Source organism: Neoarius graeffei, chromosome 25, assembly GCF_027579695.1.
Source record: "Neoarius graeffei isolate fNeoGra1 chromosome 25, fNeoGra1.pri, whole genome shotgun sequence".
Taxonomy (NCBI): domain Eukaryota; kingdom Metazoa; phylum Chordata; class Actinopteri; order Siluriformes; family Ariidae; genus Neoarius; species Neoarius graeffei.
This window is the reverse complement of record NC_083593.1, coordinates 53,101,725-53,123,163: the sequence shown is the minus strand read 5'-3', so window position 1 is coordinate 53,123,163 and position 21,439 is coordinate 53,101,725. Positions and strand designations below refer to the sequence as shown.

General features: G+C 43.3%; 1 protein-coding gene across 2 annotated transcripts in view; it reads right to left on the bottom strand.

Annotated features, from left to right (window-relative positions):
- The window catches only part of prkab1a (protein kinase, AMP-activated, beta 1 non-catalytic subunit, a), a 28,183-nt gene extending 10,327 nt beyond the window's left edge, over positions 1-17,856 (bottom strand). Inside the window, exons 1-6 of one of the 2 annotated variants that reach the window (XM_060908522.1) lie at positions 17,710-17,856; positions 15,165-15,319; positions 13,698-13,898; positions 11,718-11,884; positions 7,742-7,835; positions 7,528-7,642 (exon numbers count right to left, since the gene is read on the bottom strand). In XM_060908522.1, the coding sequence (XP_060764505.1) occupies positions 7,528-7,642; positions 7,742-7,835; positions 11,718-11,884; positions 13,698-13,847 (526 nt within the window). In that variant the 5' untranslated portion in view covers positions 13,848-13,898; positions 15,165-15,319; positions 17,710-17,856. The remainder of the gene's footprint in view (positions 1-7,527; positions 7,643-7,741; positions 7,836-11,717; positions 11,885-13,697; positions 13,899-15,164; positions 15,320-17,709) is intronic. The other variant, XM_060908521.1, reaches the window with a different exon arrangement.
- Between the last annotated feature and the right edge of the window lie 3,583 nt (positions 17,857-21,439).

Genomic DNA, 21,439 nt, shown 5'->3' with positions numbered 1-21,439 from the left:
GGGAAACCGGAGCACCCGGAGGAAACCTACGCGGACACGGGGAGAACATGCAAACTTCGCACAGAAAGGCCCTCGCCGGCCCCGGGGCTCGAACCCGGACCTTCTTGCTGTGAGGCGACAGCGCTAACCACTACACCACCGAGCCACCCACGGTTTATACACCTCTCCAATGGAAACCAGCATCAGCGGAGTGGATCTTGTGTTTAATAAAGCTATCCATCTATGCATCTATCTAGCATTTGCCACATGGCCTAAGGCCTTTACTACTTCATGAGGAGTCTGTACTTGTCACGCAAAATGTCTTTACAGTGAATCAGTGGGGGACAATACAAGATAAATCACATATACATGAGGTCCGGTAAACATTTAAACTCCGTGTATTTAGGCTCAACTTAAGGAGCTTGATGTTAAAATTGTTGGGAGTTGGTCTTTGGATCCCAGGGTTGCAGGTTCAAATCCCACCCTTACCTCTCCCTACATCTCCATCCATGGCTGAAGTGCCCTTGAGCAAGGCACCTAACCCAACATTGCTAGAATCTGATGATTTATTACTTTTACACCACACAATTCCTAATTTGTGTTTAAGCAGTCGTTCTGTCTCTTCCACAGAAATACATGAAAATAAGAATTAAAAACTTTAAGCATTTTTAGCATTATATATTGTTTTTTTTTATCTGTATTAGGGATGTCCCGATCCGATCACGTGATCGGAAATCGGGCCCGATCACATGGTTTCAGACTCGATCGGAATCGGGCATTGCCTCCCGATCAGAGATCGGATATATATCTATATAATATATTCTCATTTTTAACACATCAATAGCTATGCGTTGGCACAGAGTGAGACCAGACCTCTTGTCTCAACACAGCAACATCAACGCGTGCGGCATGACATCACTTTGTAGTGGAGACGCTATTGGTTATTGGCTGCCTGTTGCCGGCAAAGTTGAACACGGAAGCAGTTCGAAGCGGAAAGCAAAGCATGAGATCATTTTTTTGTTGTTGTTGGATGACAAAAGAAACGGGCTCAAACCTGAAAGGGTAGAAATGCTTGTTTTCATCAAGAAAAACGTTCATTTCCTTAATTGAAATTACTGTACACCACTGAGAGATGCGTTCTTAAAAGCAAATTACCGGCACTGTGGCACTTTTTTTTTTTTTTGTTTACATTCCTGCCAGGTATTTTAAGGTTATTTTTTAAAATTTGTTATTTATTGTTCAAACTGCCTCACGTAAGTGCTCTGTTTGCTAACGGAGTTGTTGGATGTTAAAATAAGGTGTTAAATAAAAAATGAGGAACATCCTGGATCCGTTTCTTTCCTCGTCTTTATTATTTTTTATGGATTATAAGAAGTATCGGATCGGGACTCGGTATCGGCAGATACTCAAAATCAAATGATCGGTATCGGATCGGAGGGCAAAAAAACCTGATCGGGACATCCCTAATCTGTATTGTTTGACATGGGGGGGGGGTCTCAATTCACTGACTGCCTTATTGAGACACTCATAAATAGGTGCTACTGGTGGCATTTTCTATTCTGTAATTAAGCTCAAATTTAGTTAAAATGATATTTGGATATATAATTTAGTGATTGCCTATTACAGCATGATTATGATTACATTAGTAGTATACCCCCATTTTTTTTGTCTTTTTGTTGCCCCTCCATTTTCCACATTGTCTTTTTGTTGCCCGTTTCTGTGTTCGTAACGTGCGTTATGATTTTCACTGCAGATGTGCTTGTGACTTTTTATGTTCATGCTGCAGTTACCAATATTTGTCTGTAGGTGGCAGTAAAGAACCATGGATTTGTTGTATCTAGCCTTGCCTAGTAGTAGTAGAAGAAAGAGGTCTCTGTAAAACGGTGAACGTAGCAGACTCAGCTGTCACACTGTTGATTCTGAAATGCAAGTCGCACATCTGCATGGCCATGCAGTAGCCTACATCTGACTACTTACATTCTGTAAAACCATTAGGTCTATAAATTCAACATTCATTCATCGAGGATATTACCTAACACCAAGTTACATTGCTCCAGCATTCCTTTTCTCTGCAGCTATGCAGTAGCCTAGCTCTGATGCGTCCAGTCACGTTGCTAAACCTGCCTAAGGAGCCGCAGCAATACTTTTATGAAGGGTTTCCATACAGCAAAAGGATTTTGTTGAGTTTTTAAAGCTCGACGGAAACCCTGCACTTACATTCTTGACTTTGAAGAAGAATGAACGAATGTCTTGTTTCTTGGGAGGGGGGCTGTCATCCATGATACTCAAGTCAGCATGCGAGTCGTAGGGCAAGCATGCATTAGCCTGGGCCCGCCCATCCTAAGTGTGACGCAACACGAGGGCCTGTTGCGAGCTTAGTCTGGCAAGGCAAGCTATCTCCAACTCTTCCAAGCTCCCGAAAAATCGGGAGCCAATCAACTTTGAGCATCTCCAACGGCCCTGGGTAGAGGCGTGTTCAAGGCAGTGACGTAGTAGAACTGCGACCGGAAGCCATAGATTGTTTACAGAATCTATGCCGGAAGCGCTTCATTCACTAGAAACATTACGAACATGGAGCAGCGGCAAGCCTTTGACACAGCGGTAGATGCTGTATTGAAAGCATTCAACGGGAAGTTCTCATTGAAAACAGAGCAAAGAGCAGCCCTGGAGGTATTTATCTTCTTCCTGTTACTCAAGCAGTTTCCGTCGCGTCACATACGTCAGAGGAAAGAGTGATGTGATTGGTTTAAGCTTCATCACAGCCTTTTCTGGCTTCGACCAGTAGCAAACTGAGGCATTTTAGGGAGGCGGGTCAACCACGCGCTTTGGGAAATGGTTGGGCTTAATATCTTTGCCAGACCAAATGCTCGCAGAGCTTTGAAGTCGCGTTAGCCAGACTAAGCATGCATGGACATCGAAGTCCAGCTCAATTTGTAGGCTGACGGAGAGTGGGGGGTGCGTGGGGTAGGTCAGGTGTGTACGTGTGAGATACGGGGGGTTGATGGGCGGGTAGTCACGGCTGCTGTGGGAAGTGTGCTGCTTTTACAGCAGATGGAGTGACAGCTGGGATAGCCAACCATGCAAGTTAGCGAGAAACAGGTAGCTAATCAGAGAATGATATCTACGTTAGAGAGGGGATTATTAGCAGGGTCATACATTTAACCCTTTCTGTGCCATATAATCATTGCTCAGGTTAGGACATCAGTTTTATCGATCGTGATTACACAGTAGCGGCTGAATATTGGTAGGGACACGTCCCTACCCAAAATTACGCCCTAGTTAGGTATTACCTAATAGCGGAGCTTCCATTCAAATGAAAAACATGCAACAGATGATGGACTTTGATGTGTTTCAATTTTATCACGAGCAGATAAATTCCTCCAAACTCACATGTATATTACATTGCTACAGTGTGCTTTAGGGATTTACAGCAAAATGTGTTTGAAAACAAAAAGATACACGATTCATGAAAACACTGAGTGGATTCAGGTCAACTTGTCAGATCCCGAAGGATTTCGCAGTGATTTCAAAATCAACATCACTATTTAGAATTAAATTCCTACAGCTCATCATTAATTCTTTTTAAAAAAAAAAAAAAACACGTTTTCTCTCTCTTTCAGCTTGTTGCTTTTCTTGTGAAAGATTTCTTAACCTTTCTCTAGCTCCTTCACGTCTTCTTTCCTTTTCTTCCTCTGTCAAAACTCTCTTTCTCTTCCCGGTTTTGACTTCATCTTTCTCTCCTTGGTTAACTTGTTCTGGCATCTTTTTAAAGGTCCCATGGCCTGGTGGTTTATTGATGCTTTAAACGGGCTCGTGGAGGTTTCCGGATGTTATATCCGCAGCCTTTCTCGAAATGAACCCTCGGCACGTAGATATAGCCTCCTGGGAGAAAGCCCCATTTCAGCGCTTTTCCCAGTGCGTCGTTTTGCTAATGAGAAGCAGGAGGCGGGGAAGGGTAGAGGGTGGGGGCGGGTCTTATCATTAATATTCATGACATGTAAACGTGTTACCTCTGATTGGCTAACAGCACTGTGACGCTACCTCCAGTGGGTCAGAACAAGCGGATGTGGGTGTCTTACTATGGCGAGAGAGAAGGAACAAACTGCGAAGGGAAAAATACCGCGCGCTGACGTCATTAAGGTGCGACGCGAGGAAATAAAATAAATTCAACAAATGTTTGGGTTTTTACTGAACAAACAAACAAATAATGAATGAGTGACTTAAAAAAAAAAAAGAATGTGGGTGTCTTTGTAAAAACTGTTCTGATTGGCTATTATAACAGAGCATGCTGCATGCTTTTTGGTTTTGTAGCGCAGAGTACCTGGCTAACTGCAGGAAGCGGTTAGCTGCACAGCTAATGTAGCCATTGCAAGGCTAACGTGGTACCGATTTTAAAACACGGCAAAACGACTTAACAGTTATACACTTACTTGTTCGGTGTTTGTTGCTGATGCGGCAGGGATGCTTGGTACGGACCCAGGCTTCAGTGACAGTTGATGTGCAAAACCTGCCCTGTACTGTCCCAAGTTGTGGAAACATTCATCAGGAAAATGCTTCCGACAAACATACACCGTCTTAGGTAGACTCGACGGCATATTATTGGAGTAAATAAAATTAAGCCACTGCGTCTTCAGGGGCTCTCCCGTCGGCAGTAAAAACAGACTCTTTTCTGTGTTGTCACATCCATGTACAGCGCAATTTCCATGTTTCGCTCGCTTAGGTGATGCCATGTTGTTGTGTCCTCTATGGTCTCCTCACTACAACTGGGCGGGGCAATCCATACAGTGGGTGGGAATCCAGAGGGGGGGCGTGGGGATCATCTCCCTTGCTGACGTAGTAAAGGGAAGAGTTTATCAACACGCCGTTTTGACGCGCCATTCTCAAATGTTGGGCATAGTTTGGTTTACGCATTATGAAATTTCTAGCCACTGGGGTGACTTAAGAAGGTCAGAGGAACTCATTTTAACGTTAAAAAACCTCAGAAAGTGAAAATTTCATGCCATGGGACCTTTAAAAAGTTTGTATTAAAAGTTTGTAAAAATGATTATTCTGTTGCGCTGTTTGAGTTGTTCTCGGTGGAAAAACCCGATAAATATGAAATTATATGTAGACAAAAATAAGTTATGTAGGCACGCTCCGAGTTCCCGCCAAAATCAAACAGCCAATCAGAATCGTGAGGGGCTGGGACGGACGGACGTACACGGCTGGGATCCCTGTGTGTCCATGAAAAATCAACTCGATGGGTTACCAGATTTTCTTAAGTATGGAGCTCCGCTATAATAATTTCACCATGCCGTCAAGAAAAATCGTAGCAAGCTAAAACGGTTTGTGTGTGTGTGTCTAGTGTGCGACTGGAGGTGTGAGGCCCATAAACGATTGAAGTGGGAAAGCAATCTTTCTAACCTAGTCAACAATGGATCAAAGAGATAACTGTGGATAGAGACAGAGATCTTCACACCCTTTGGTGCCTCCAGAGACAGTCTATGGAAATTTCTCCCCCCCCCAAACACATTCTGAACTCTAAACCAAAACTTAGAACAAAATTCTCACACCATTAATAGTTACAGTGGTGCTTGAAAGTTTGTGAACCCTTTAGAATAGTCTACATTTCTGCATAAATATGATCTAAAACATCAGATTTTCACACAAGTCCTAAAAGTAGATAAAGAGAACCCAGTTAAACAAATGAGACAAAAAATATTATACTTGGTTATTTATTTATTGAGGAAAATGATCCAATATTACACATCTGTGAGTGGCAAAAGTATGTGAACCTCTAGGATTAGCAGGTAATTTGAAGGTGAAATTAGAGTCAGGTATTTTCAATCAATGGGATGACAATCAGGTGTGAGTGGGCACCCTGTTTTATTTAAAGAACAGGGATCTATCAAAGTCTGATCTTCACAACACATGTTTGTGGAAGTGTATCATGGCACGAACAAAGGAGATTTCTGAGGACCTCAGAAAAAGCGTTGTTGATGCTCATCAGGCTGGAAAAGGTTACAAAACCATCTCTAAAGAGTTTGGACTCCACCAATCCACAGTCAGACAGATTGTGTACAAATGGAGGAAATTCAAGACCATTGTTACCCTCCCCAGGAGTGGTCGACCAACAAAGATCACTCCAAGAGTAAGGTGTGTAATAGTCGGCGAGGTCACAAAGGACCCCAGGGTAAGTATTTTTAAGTTCGTTTCTTAGACAAGGATTTTAAGATCATTACCTTGTTAACAGTTTCAGCGTGAATCTTCTGCCTTCCTCAGAACTGTGACAGTTCTGAGGAAGGCGGAAGAGTCACGCTGAAACTGTTAACAAGGTAACGATCTTAAAATCCTTGTCTAAGAAACGAACTTAAAAATACTCAAATAATCAGACATAATGAACTTCCACTACAGACCCCAGGGTAACTTCTAAGCAACTGAAGGCCTCTCTCACATTGGCTAATGTTAATGTTCATGAGTCCACCATCAGGAGAACACTGAACAACAATGGTGTGCATGGCAGGGTTGCAAGGAGAAAGCCACTGCTCTCCAAAAAGAACATTGCTGCTCGTCTGCAGTTTGCTAAAGATCACATGGACAAGCCAGAAGGCTATTGGAAAAATGTTTTGTGGACGGATGAGACCAAAATAGAACTTTGTAGCTTAAATGAGAAGCGTTACGTTTGGAGAAAGGAAAACACTGCATTCCACCTTATCCCATCTGTGAAACATGGTGGTGGTAGTATCATGGTTTGGGCCTGTTTTGCTGCATCTGGGCCAGGACGGCTTGCCATCATTGATAGAACAATGAATTCTGAATTATACCAGCAAATTCTAAAGGAAAATGTCAGGACATCTGTCCATGAAGTGAATCTCAAGAGAAGGTGGGTCATGCAGCAAGACAACGACCCTAAGCACACAAGTCGTTCTACCAAAGAATGGTTAAAGAAGAATAAAGTTAATGTTCTGGAATGGCCAAGTCAAAGTCCTGACCTTAATCCAATCAAAATGTTGTGGAAGGACCTGAAGCGAGCAGTTCATGTGAGGAAACCCACCAACATCCCAGAGTTGAAGCTGTTCTGTACGGAGGAACGGGCTAAAATTCCTCCAAGCCGGTGTGCAGGATGGATCAACAGTTACCAGAAACATTTAGTTACAGTTATTGCTGCACAAGGGGGTCACACCAGATACTGAAAGCACAGGGTCACATACTTTTGCCACTCACAGATGTGTAATATTGGATCATTTTCCTCAATAAATAAATGACCAAGTATAATATTTTTGTCACATTTGTTTAACTGGGTTCTCTTTATCTACTTTTAGGACTTGTGTGAAAATCTGGTGACGTTTTAGGTCATATTTATGCAGAAATATAGAAAATTCTAAAGGGTTCACAAACTTTCAAGCACCACTGTATCGTTCATGTTGTGCAATGTCATGAAACAAGTTAGCTCCTTTTATCACTTACTTTATAGCAGCTATAAATGGTCATTCCCTCAGCATTTCTTTACATGTACCGAAGACTTTTCCACAGTACGGTTATGTTACTATAATCATATTGTAAACTGACCTGACATATCCGAACATTTCTGAGAGTCCACCATGAGAGCATCGAACACCTCAAAGTCAGTTTTCTTCACCTGGATGATGTTGTTGATCGTACCCAGCTGATTGGTCACTACAGGCTGATATATATACACACACAAACACACACCGAGTTAGTGTGTGTGGATGAGGAGAAATCAATTAGCGAAAATGTATATATTCATGTGTGTGCTGGTCACCTCAGATGGGTCGTGGGTCCACTGTCCATCCACGTAGAACTTATACTGATGTTCTCCTTCAGGCAGGTCCACAATCGCAACAAAATTGTTCTGACTGGACGAAAGAAAAGAGCAAGATAATAAATACGGTACATAAATATGAAATAATTTAAAAAAAAAAGTTATAGGAATGAAATATCAACGAAAGGTGGATTATTTTCCTTCAACGTCAAATCCTGAAATGTTTTACTCCTTTTACCACAGCAATTTGCCAACATTACAGGTTTCCTTAGTAACATCATAATTTTTTCATCCGTTTACAGTTACATTTAAAAGTTGAAGAATATGTGGGAAACAATTACTTCCTAATAGGGGGAAAGGAGCAGGATTTGGGTTTTATGATCACACCTAGACGCTCGCGTCGAATCCCAGGCAGAGTCATCACAGATCTGGACTTCGCGGATGACGTAGCCTTACTGTCCAGTGATTTCAATCAGGCACAGAGTCTCCTAGCACATGTTGAGGAAGAGTGCCTGCATGTTGGTCTCCATCTAAACACCAAGAAGACTAAGGTACTGTCCTGCAACATGTCATCGATGCCTCTTATTAAAAAGAGCGGGAATGACCTTGACGAAGTAGATGACTATACGGAAAGTATCTTGGCTGCTGGGTAAACTCGACAGAGCACGATATTAGATTCCGCAAGCTCTTAACATGAGCAAAGTCTGGAAGGCTAGTGTCTCCCAAGAGCTGAAACGTAGGCTTTTCATTGCCACTGTCGAATCTGCTGCTGTACGGTTGCGAGTGCTGGTCGCTTACTTCCACTCTTGAACGATCAATCGATGGGTCCTACACCCGGATGCTTCAGACAGCCCTAGATGTCCACTGGCAGGACCTGGTACCAAATGGTACCTATAACTTTTTTTTTTTTTGGTTTCCGTTTGAGAGTACGTCGTGCGCATTCTGGCTGCCGCTTCTCACCAGAGCTTTTTTTTTTTTTTAATTTTCTCTCTTTTTCAATTTTCATTTTATTTATTTATTTTTTCTGTGTGTTTGTGTAGTTTGGTGTTTGTTTGAGTGTTTTGTCCGCCGGTTGTGGTGTAGCTCCAGACCCAGTTTTGGGCGTTGGTTTCCCTCCAGGCCTTGGTTCGCTGTGGGTGATGCCTGCGCTCCCAGCTGTGGACTGCAGTGAGCTCGCTGCTCATTTAACATTCGTGGTTGTCCAGTGCTCTGCGCTTTAATGCTTGGCGTGATGTTCTGAGCGATGTTGCTCGGTGGCGTCGCGGCGGCTGTGCAGGCGGTTTGGGACACACCAGCGCTCTGCGTGGTGGAGCTTCTGTGCTCGCTTTGTGGATCCACAGCGTGGTGTTTGAGCGATGTGGCTGATGGCGTCACGGCGGCTGTGCTGGAGATGTGGGACTCGTTTTCATGCGCCTTTTGGTGGGACTGTGGCTGCTACACCACTGGAATTACATCCTGACCCCTACTTGGTGGACTTTTTATTTTTTATTTATTTATTATTTTTTATTGTTATTATTTTTTTCTTTGTCTATAATTGTAAAGCGTCCTTGGGTTTCTTGAAAGGCGCTATACAAGTTGAACTTATTATTATTATTATTAAATGAGATCTTGTACGTCGATCTCCCAAGAGTTTCAGACAAAATTGCCTGGAGGCGTTTGGGATTAGCAGGCCACTGCCACAGATACGGCAACCTGGCTGGGGAGCTCGTCCTGTGGGAGCCCCGACATGGGCGGAGAGGCAGGGGTAGACCGCCCTCTACCTTCGTTGACACCCTTAAGAGGGATGTTGGTGCGGTCTCTCCCACAGAGCTCGCCGACTGCATGGCTGACAGGCTGGATTGGCGCACCAGGTGTGAGACTCTGCTGCGGCCGCCATGATGATGATAATGAATTACTTCCTGTTATAAATTACATTGCATCATTTCGAAACAGTCATTCCCTTATCGGTGTCTCTTTTTCCTCCAATGTAAAAAAAAAAAAATCCATCTGGTCATGTTACAAAGAATCTGCAAACCGTAATCTTAAACTCCTCTGTCCTGAAGATGTCGGAAAATTTAAAGTTACAGCTTTACAGAAAGAGCTCCACCGTGGTTTTCGGCTGAGGCTCACTATTGCTCTGATCTTAATCTGAACTTGTATTTATCAGCCTCACTTCCCCCAACTGCTCAGAATCATCCTGTCATCTCATGTCTTAAAGAAGTCTGGAGGAAAGTTGCAAAAATTCTTGATTTTAATCCTTTTTTAAACAGTTCATCTAGTGTGTGGTACAATCCATGTTTGCGGATAGGGAAATCCTCACTCTATTGGAAAGAATGGGTACAGAATGGTATTCTAACAATAGGCCATCTTTATGAGGGGCAAGTTCTCAAATCTTTTGCTGACCTACAGACTGAATTTCATTTACACAAACGTAACCACTGGAGATGCTTGCAAATACACAGTCTCTTAAAGAACACATTTAAGACCTCATCAGTTCCCTTTAGTGCAGACACCCCCTCTCAGATTATGAAACGATATGGAATGGGGCATGAAGCATCTGTATACTACTCAATGCTGTTAGAAAAACAGCACTCTATGCTTGCATTGAAGGCAGTATGGGAAAGGGATCTAGATGTAACTTTTTCAGATGATGAGTGGAAAGATGTAATACACAATTTAAAGAATTTGGCACGTGACCTACGCACAAGACTTGTTCAGTTTAAAATAATCAATCGGATCAAGCCGACCCAACGTGTTGGAAATGTACAGAGGATGGGACGTTAATTCACATGTTATGGGGTTGCCCCAAAATCCAGCAGTTCTGGACAGCTATTCATGAATGTATAGAGAAAATTATTGGCAAAGAAGTGCCGTTTTGTATGCGTTTATTTGTACTAGGCGACCCATCCGTTGTAGAAGATTGTCTTCCCGCTGTCTGTGCAGAGTGGGTCCAGACAGCCATTATGCTTGGTAAAAAAATCATAATGCAGCAGTGGAAATCTGTACATGCACCTTCAATCATAGACTGGCACACTGCCCTTGCCATGGTGGCGGCATATGAAAAAGTGTCTTTTGACCAATTGAACAGGCCAGACTGGTATTACTACAAATGGCGTGGATTCTTACAATATATAAATAACACGGATGGTTGAGAATGCTACAGACCCTACTGCCACCCCTCCCCTTTGCTGTGGCAAACGTACGACACTCATGTAACTCTCATGCGGCCTCCCTCCTTTTTTTTTTAGGTTATCAATGTGTTATTTTATTTATTTTATTTTTTATGTCATTGTTTTCTTTTTTCTGTGTTAGAGTGAGTGTTGTTTTGTGTAATTGTGTACTTTGTATGTTTTGAATTTTTGAAATCAATAAAAATGTTAATCATAAAAAGTTACAGCTTTACAAAGTGCTGACACTGGAGACTCCTTCCCTAAATATTTAAAAAAAAAAAAAAGTCTCTACAGAAAACTTGACGGGCGGCACGGTGGTGTAGTGGTTAGCGCTGTCGCCTCACAGCAAGAAGGTCCTGGGTTCGAGCCCCGGGGCCGGCGAGGGCCTTTCTGTGTGGAGTTTGCATGTTCTCCCCGTGTCCGCGTGGGTTTCCTCCGGGTGCTCCGGTTTCCCCCACAGTCCAAAGACATGCAGGTTAGGTTAACTGGTGACTCTAAATTGACCGTAGGTGTGAATGTGAGTGTGAATGGTTGTCTGTGTCTATGTGTCAGCCCTGTGATGACCTGGCGACTTGTCCAGGGTGAACCCCGCCTTTCGCCCGTAGTCAGCTGGGATAGGCTCCAGCTTGCCTGCGACCCTGTAGAAGGATAAAGCGGCTAGAGATAATGAGATGAGATGAGAAAACTTGACATTAACGATGAGAAAAGCACAGTGAGACTTTAACTGGACTCCCAGGAACACTGCATTAGTTTTATTCATCCTTTATTTATGTACATGTACCCTGTTGAGATTAAAACCCTTCATACAGGGTTTTGTACTTGTTTACCTCCTGGTCAGGGGAATCTTATTTGCCCAGTTGTCGAAGGATCCAGAGAGAAAGACCTCTTTTCCAGCACCTGTCCAGCGAAACACTGTGGGTCGTGCCAAGAGCTCCTTATCACCGGATTCAAGGTCCTGCCTCCAGGCTAAAAACTCCCCTTTCTCTAATGGAGCCTGAGGGGAAGAGCAGGACAAACGCACCACACACACCTTTTTAAATGGGTTTGCAACTTTTCTCCGTGAGTGACAGACCAAAAACACCACCAACGACGACGACGACCAATGTTAAGTGTGTAAGCTTTTAGTAAGGTTTTGAGTCACCTCAAGCCTCCAAGTTCCCTTCTCATATATTCCATGAGCATGTGGAACTGTGCTACTGGAGGAATGAACACCTTCCGTCCAAAACATGAATAAGAAATACAGATACGAAATGTGAATTTTCTTCAAACGTGGAATGTGGTCATGTAAAACTATAACCTATAAAGGTGTGCTGGTGTTTGTACTCCAGAGCTATCAGGTTTCACAAGATCAGATCTCACAGGCTCTCCATGAAAAAAAAAAATCTGATCACATGACCAGCGTGCTGTGTATTTGAACTCTGTGGGTTGTGCCATGGACTAAATCGGTTGTGCAGTTTGGGACCTCTGGTGGTCAGACAGTGTAACTGCATCATGTGGAATTTATAGAGGACTTTCCAGAAGGCACACTGTTACAGTTTCGCATCACAATAAATCATGTGACTACATATCGTTACACCTTTATAAAATCAAATCAAATACACAGACGTAGAGAGAGAGACAGACAGAGACGTTGACGGACGATAGAGAGACACAGACCGAAAATAGAGACACCGACAGAGACACACAGACAGACACCGAGCGAGGGGGAGAGAGAGACAGACAGACACCGAGCGAGGGGGAGAGAGAGACAGACAGACACCGAGCGAGGGGGAGAGAGAGACAGACAGACACCGAGCGAGGGGGAGAGAGAGACAGACAGACACCGAGCGAGGGGGAGAGAGAGACAGACAGACACCGAGCGAGGGGGAGAGAGAGACAGACAGACACCGAGCGAGGGGGAGAGAGAGACAGACAGACACCGAGCGAGGGGGAGAGAGAGACAGACAGACACCGAGCGAGGGGGAGAGAGAGACAGACAGACACCGAGCGAGGGGGAGAGAGAGACAGACAGACACCGAGCGAGGGGGAGAGAGAGACAGACAGACACCGAGCGAGGGGGAGAGAGAGACAGACAGACACCGAGAGAGGGGGAGAGAGAGAGACAGACAGACACCGAGAGAGGGGGAGAGAGAGAGACACACAGACACCGAGAGAGAGAGAGAGAGACACACACCGAGAGAGAGAGAGAGAGACACACAGACACCGAGAGAGAGAGAGAGACACACAGACACCGAGAGAGGGGGAGAGAGAGAGACACACACCGAGAGAGAGGGAGAGAGAGAGACACACACCGAGAGAGAGAGAGAGAGAGAGAGAGAGAGAGAGAGAGACAGACACCAAGAGAGGGGGAGAGAGAGACAGACAGACACCGAGAGAGGGGGAGAGAGAGACAGACAGACACCGAGAGAGGGGGAGAGAGAGAGAGAGAGAGAGACAGACAGAGAGAGAGACAGACACCAAGAGAGGGGGAGAGAGAGAAAGACAGAGAGAGACAGACAGACACCGAGAGAGAGAGAGAGAGAGAGAGAGAGAGAGACAGACAGACAGACAGACAGACAGACAGAGAGAGAGACAGACAGAGAGAGAGGGGGAGAGAGACAGACATCGAGAGAGGGGGAGAGAGAGAGACAGACACCGAGAGGGGAATGCGTTGAACTGTGGTGTGAACTGGAAGAACCCTTTTAAAAACCTGAGCGTGTGAGATCTGCAGTGTGGACTGATGGTGTAGGTTGAGTAGATGGAGATTCCCATTTTTACACTGCATTGTTTTGTCCATTTAATTGCTATGAAAAACACGCACTGCATACCTTAATATCCTCCCCCTGGAAAATATCTGCATCCTCAGGGCTGTCCATGAGGATTTTGGGCCGGTCCCCTTCTTTAGCCCCACGGCTGTCCCTGCGGTTGGCTTTCTCGCCCTGCCCCACTCCCGACCTCTCGCTGCTCGTGTTTCCCATCGTGCCTTTACACGTTGAGCCTTGTGCTCAGCAGATAAGAGCTCAATTACACTGTGGGTGGAAAAATAAAACAACAGAAAAGACCTCCGTTAGAGCATGGGACAGGGAGATAAATCACCAATTACTGCCGTGCACAACTGTTCACCTGACGCCACGGACGAAAATTCATTTTAAACTATTACCTTGATTTTTATTTTGGTAAACATGTAGTACCTGACCATGATCAGTTGAATTATGTCGTTATCACGTAAATGTGTGTGTGGGAAAAATTAACTGATTCATCAATTAATAAAATCAATTTCTCACAAAGACCTTAAATATGACAATTAAAATTTATTTAGGAAAATTAATTAATTATATTTGAATTATATCAGGATAAAAATTACTTGATTATGCAAAATGTATTTATGAAATTTAAATAGTTAACACTTTACATAGCACAGAAATTACATTTGAATTTTTCTATTTCAATTCAATTTCAAAATATATTTCAATGTTAATATTTTTTTTATTAATTTGTTTAATAAACCTGTAGCACCTGGCCTTAATCAGCAAATTGATGCATATTTTAAAAATGTGTTAAAATCAAAATCAACGCATGCATGCACGAACGAACACGAGGTGCAAACATGAGTCGCAAAAATAAGTTTTTTGCCTTTGAATATGTAACCGATGATAAATATTTGAGTGCTATTTCACTCCAGTGACATTCCGGTCATGTTCTCATATCCTTATTAAAACAAAACTACAGAAACGCACCAATATTTGCAGCCATACCATGCCTGTCACAATAAAATCAAAATAAAAATTTAACACAGATGCATTAGATAAGAGCTGCAAAATACTCATTTGCATTTAAATGACACAAACATATGACATCACAAGATGAAAGAACCAATCAGATGATGCATTGGCATTAGGGTGCATCAGTTGCCGTCACTTTCATAAAATCTGATGCGTTTTTGTTTGGGCGTTCCTTTTCACCAATAAAGACATCCTGTACAATTTTTTGACCATATTCAAAAGTCTAATGGTGGCACCATGAGATTCTTTTTTTTTTTTTTTGCCAAAAAATGCTTATTTTATGTTTTTGCGTAAGGTTTGAATCACAATGTTGGACTCCATTTATTGATTTCTTGTGACGAGGGGCGTATTTAGCCTATTTTTGGGGGTGCTCAAGCACCCCCAAAAACGAGCTCAGCACCCCCTAGCTCAGCACCCTCAAAAACACTGCTTTTGGACGTAATTTTCAGAAATAAGTGCCCTTGCGCACTGAGCAATGAATGTGTGCGCGGGCGTGTGTGTTCTTGAATTCACCTGTTACGTGATCGTTCTATGAGCAGTAAAATCCCTCTCCTCCTTGCGTCCCCTTCAATTGGGTTTCCTGTCTGCGCGAGTGCTTGCTACGACATGGTGTTTTTTTTAACTGGATTCCATGCCGATGAGGAACTCGAAGTAGCACCTGAGTGTTACTGGCATAGCGAGATGTGAAGGTACGGACTGGAGTTACAATTGTTAAACACAACACAATAATATGCATAATGCAATATTGATGTTCCCTGGTCTATGAACAGAATGATAAAAACGACATTTATCATCCATATCGAGATACTTTTGTGCAGAGCTGTACAAGTGCTACGGTGCTAGACCACCATGTGCTAGTCAATTTTATTTAATGTAACATAGCGTTTACTAATGTAAAATCATAATAATACACACTATTATTACACAATAACACATTAATTAACAATTACCACTGTTCAAAATGAATAGCTCCAACATTACAAATGCAGTAGTAGGTCTTGTTTAGTTAAAAATATAACGTGAATATTTGTGTCAGTGGTTGTAAATGTGTAGATATCAGTTTATTGGGTCAGCTTCTGTTAAAACATTGCATAAGTCTAGTCTTGTCTAGTCTAGTCTTCTTGTCTAGTTAAGGTGGGGTTTACATTAGACCGTATCAGCGGATCATCAGATTAACGTTTTTAAAACGATTCGCGTGCACACAGCAACGCCAATACACGGATACGCTCGGCTCCGCAGGCATCCTGCGCTCCAAATCACTCCGCCCTGAACAGCGAGTGCCCTCTGGAGGGTGCGCACTCTGGCCCTGCGCAGCTCACAGAGCGCGCGAGTGAAGCACACAAGCAGTGATTCGGGACTGAGCCGCTGTGTGTGAGATCTCAGTGCATATCGGGCATGCGCGTCACTTACCACTTGCAAGTGGAAGGATGGCAAGCCTAAAGACAATCATAACTACACAATGGGCAGTATTTGCATCAGTATTTTCATACTTTTATACTCTTTAATGAAAGGTGATACAAGGCGGAAGTCCGTGCCGTTTTTCAGCAGCCGTGTCACATGACCAACGCCAGCGAATCAGGAAGGTGGATGTCACAGTGACGTTTTCCAATGACGACACCAGCTAGAGCTCAGCACAGCGTATCCGCGTATTCTCAATGTTTACACAGCACCGGACCAGACACGATCTGGATTGAATACGTGGACCCTGGCGGATTCCCGTTTCCCGGCGTTTTAATGTAAACGGACAGTGCATCCGCTAAGAAAATGAGACAGATACGGTCTAATGTAAACTTGGCCTAAGTCTAGTCTAAATGCGGAATAAACGTGGAAACACTGTCGTTCAGGCGGCACGGTGGTGTAGTGGTTAGCGCTGTCGCCTCACAGCAAGAAGGTCCGGGTTCGAGCCCCGGGGCTGGCGAGGGCCTTTCTGTGTGGAGTTTGCATGTTCTCCACGTGTCCGCGTGGGTTTCCTCCGGGTGCTCCGGTTTCCCCCACAGTGCAAAGACATGCAGGTTAGGTTAACTGGTGACTCTAAATTGACCGTAGGTGTGAATGTGAATGGTTGTCTGTGTCTATGTGTCAGCCCTGTGATGACCTGGCGACTTGTCCAGGGTGTACCCCGCCTTTCGCCCGTAGTCAGCTGGGATAGGCTCCAGCTTGCCTGCAACCCTGTAGAAGGATAAAGCGGCTAGAGATAATGAGATGAGATGTACTAAAAATGTGTATCTAAGATATTTGGTATACTCTATAAGGTGCCATAATGTTTCATAAAAAGTGATCGAAATTTTGTCATAAAATAGCAGCTTTTTCCAGAACTTTGAGCTCCTGGTGCCACCATTAAACTTTTGAATTTTGTCAAAATATTTCACCCAGTGTGCTTTCTTACCAAAAGGCACATAATGCATCATGATCGGAGGAACTTTTCATTTTTAGGGGGCAACTGATGCTCCCTAATTGGCATGATGATGATGTTGTGCACAGCTCAGTTTAATCCCTCACTGCTCAGGAAAGAACAGCACAAGGTCATTCAAACAACATCAGGGGCGCGTCCCAAATCCCAAAGCGCTCCCTAGTGCACAGAAAATGCACTACGTAGTAGGTGTGAACAGACTCATATCACTTTTTATTTGCACGTTTAAACTGCACTACAGAGGGTGAGAGTGCACAAGTATAAACTGCACTACAGAGGGTGAGAGTGCACAAGTCATTATTTCGTACCCTAATTACTCGTGCACTTCAGTCGCACGAGCCATTGTAGTGTACACTATGTAGGGCGCATAGAGGAATTTAGAATACGGCCAAGGAGTCAAACAGGCACAGAGGAATATAATACTACATGGTTTATATATTAAAAATAAAAAAAAGTTTATTTTAACCTAGAAATTAATCTCCAGGATGTATTTAAAGCTAAAAACGTAGCTGTTAGCTTTATAAATAAACATTAATGTTGCTAAGCAATAATGCTAACTAGACTAGTTAGCTAGCATAACGTCCTAGCATCGTTTTCGATATACAACAATTTCTGGGTCAAATACATTCATTTAAATTCATTTCTTACCTCTATACTGTAAAAATCGTTGGTTTTAACACATACCCGACTTCATTTCATTTCATTTTTAATTTTATTTATATTTTTAAATCCTCGTCGTTTTCACTACGAGACATGAACACGGCCCCGCCCCCTGCAGCGATATTTCGGGTTGCCAGATTCGCTCTACAGAAATCCCTCCACAGTGTCTCTAAACCTTTTAAAGACAAAAAGCATCAAATTCAAGGTCAAAAAGTCACCTTATTACGTCATAAACTCATTTGCATAAAAATTTAAATGTTCGTTAGGATCATTTGCACCCATGAAGTAGAAAGATGTTTTGAGGACATTTAATACAATACAATACAATAGAGTTTTATCGCAGTGTAAAATAAGTAAGTTATATATAGATGCATAGATCATACATGTGGCAGATCACAGAATCCAGGGACACATGTCGGCCCGGGGGCATTTTGAGTTATTGACAGATTCAGAAAGTACAGTTTCTAAGCTTTCCAATGATGCCTTCCATGTGGAGATCTGACAATATTTGAAGAATGTGTGGCCTTTTGAAAGTGTATACTTCTTAAAACAGAAAAGGGAGAAAATCGCCCTCAAAGTTTTCCATCTCAGCTACTCTGGGTGCAGGGCGGGCACATAATGCTGCTCATTTGCATGACATTAAGGAAAGCCCCACCCCCTACGAGCTAGCACGATGCTACTTTCATGTAAACAAAGATCACCACCTCAATTTTCCTTCCATGCAAAGTATGCCCAACACAATTATGAAGTACAAAAATAAGTCCTAAAGTATACTTTAACGTTTTGTGGTTGAAAAATTACTCACACCGTAAGAAAGAAAGATAGCACGATGATGACACAACTAACACAACACTAGTTTCATGTAAAGCTTCGGTCACAACTGACCGTATGTGCTCCTACAGCCGGTCTACACGCAAAAAACGCAAGAAACGCATGGAGAGCACGCGTGAAACGCACGAAAGCGCGCGTGTGAAAAGCACGAGAGCGCGCATGTGACGTGCTGATTTTCGAGCCGCAGACCGGCCGCAGAGGCTCTTTGTCATGTCAAACAAACTCTACGGGCGCTTACGTTTTTTTCAGGTTGCAAGACAAACTTACGGCCAACGCGCGTCTTTCTCCGTGAACAAAAAAACCCGCAGCGATTTGGGAAACGCCAAAAATCACACGGCCAAAAAATCGTACGTCCAGTTGTGACCTAGGCTTAACCAAACCACAACACTCTCCGTTACATGCAAAAATAACCACACAGCCTTAGATTAATAAACTCACCCCATCAGAAAGAGAAACGGCGCCTTGCACACACCAGTGCCTCCGATGGAATGTAATCCTAGAACGGTCCGTGTATCATCCGATCATTCAAGTATTCCATTCAATCTGGAAAACGAGGTTGCGTTTTTTTTGCTAGAAATGGTGATCTCCGATGTAAATACCGTGTGTCTGTTTGCTTCGCGGTGTGTCAGCTCCTCTGCGCTCTGTTTAGTAACTCATTCCATAGTGAAATCACACGCCTGTATGCAGGTTAACTAGCCATGCGCTCAACTCGGATCATACAGCTGATTCGCAGAAAAAAAAACCCCAAAAGACTTAAATCATCATGTGAATGGCCCATATGGTAATTTACCCACACCCCCCAGCAGGCTACAGTCCTGACAAAAACGAGACAATTTGCAACAAAAAATGTATGCTTTTCCAACAAAACAATCTATTATCTGAAATACTGATTGCATTCTTCAAGATCTCAACTTGCACATGATGGAAAAAAACAAAAATCACAAATTTCGAAAAAAAAAATGCTTCTTTTGCGATTATCTCGGATTCGTTTCGGCCAACATGTGTCCCTGGATTCGGTGAGGGGTCACAAATATATAAACAGATACACTCACTGGCTTGATCTTGATTCTAAGGGGAAAGTCACACTAGAGCCAGAATGAAAATTCTTCATATATTCCGGGATATTCGAAGTGCATTCTAAAAATTCTGACTGCATTCTGAGTGCATTCCAAACATTCGGGCCCATTCTTGTGGCCGGCCCGAATGTTTTGCTCATGCTCAAAACATTCAAGGTGCATTCGAAGAGGAGAAATATCGAACGGCATTCCAAGTGTATTCTAATTGCATTCTGACTGCATTCTAAATATTCTTACGGCATCCCAACAGCATTCGAAACATTCTGATCGTGTTTGAGGGAAAAATCGAAATGGTAAGCCACTTCAGATCCTGCCAGAATGTCCCGAATGTGCCTCGAATGAGCCGGAATGCCGTCGGAATGAAAATTCTTCGTATATTCCGGGATATTCGAAGTATTCGAGCTGCATTCTCTTTGAATTCTTAGACATTCGAAACATATTCGGCGACTATTCCGGGAGCGTTCTGACTGCATTTGAGGTGAATTCGTACAGCATTCGAGGCACCTTCCGACCAGACTTCAAGTGGTATTCAGGCAGCAATCGAACCCCACTCATATTGCATTCGAAGTGCATTCTTAATATTCTTACTGCATTCTAACAGGTATTCCCAAGGACGCGTTATCCTAATGGGCTTCACGGGCAGCTGCCCAGGGCCTCGGCCACTAGGGAGCCTCGGAGGTAGCGAGATTGGAAAATATGAAACGATATTTTCAGAAGTTTTGATCATATTGATAACATTTTTGATGCATTTCGCCACCCGTAAGGAAGCCCACCTTGTCCCGTCGCATAAATCACACGTCATTGTCAATATGATCACTGTCCACCATGTCTTCACACGCTACGCCAGCTTGAGTTCAATGATTTAATTAATGACTTTGCTTTCCAGAAAAGTAGGAAAGTGCCCTTGTAAGTTGACCCATGGGTGTCAAACTGAATGCGCAAAGCTGTGTGCCACTGCTGTTTGGGACATTCCGTGTGTGAAAGGATGAAATGTTTCACATAGCCTAACGTTTTGAGATTTATTTCTGAGAAGCAAGATATTTTTCTTTCTTTGTTATCGCTCTTTGTTTTCACAAGTTAAAAGTCGCCTGGATTCCAAAATGAAAACGAACGCTTATATACCAAATGAATGTTCTTGTTCTGAATACTAAAGAAACTGTTGTAGGCCTCGGTTATGTTCTTGACACGTTGTTCATTGACTCACTCATTCAAAGGCTTCTTGAGGCTAAACTTTAGTGAACCAGACTTGTTAACCGTGATGTCTGATGGATTTTTTCACCATGCAGTTGCCTATTTCACCATTGCTTTTTCTCGATTAAATAGGTGTTGATGGATATAAAGTTTTATCATTCAATAGTATTTCTAATTGTGCCACTGTCATTATTTAAGTTTCTGTGTCTAGTTAGACAGGCACATCTGAGGGGGTGACTTTGCTGAGCGCAGTTGACAGCCGGCGGGGGTGGGGCCTCGGGGGGGGGGGGTCTGCCCAGGGCCTCGGCAAGGGTTAACGCGGCCCTGGGTATTCCTACTGTGTTCCAACTACATTTGAACTGCATTTGAAAGCTAATAGACCCGGAATGTGGAAGAATCATTCGAGGCGGGTTCAAAGCGCATTCTAAGTATTCAAACGGCATTCTTACAAAGCTGTAAGAATGTTGGTCAGTTTGAAATTCACGCCCGAATGTGGCACAAATTTTTTAAAAAATTTTCATTCTGGGCAGCACGGTGGTGTAGTGGTTAGTGCTGTCGCCTCACAACAAGAAGGTCCTGGGTTCGAGCCCCGGGGCTGGCGAGGGCCTTTCTGTGTGGAG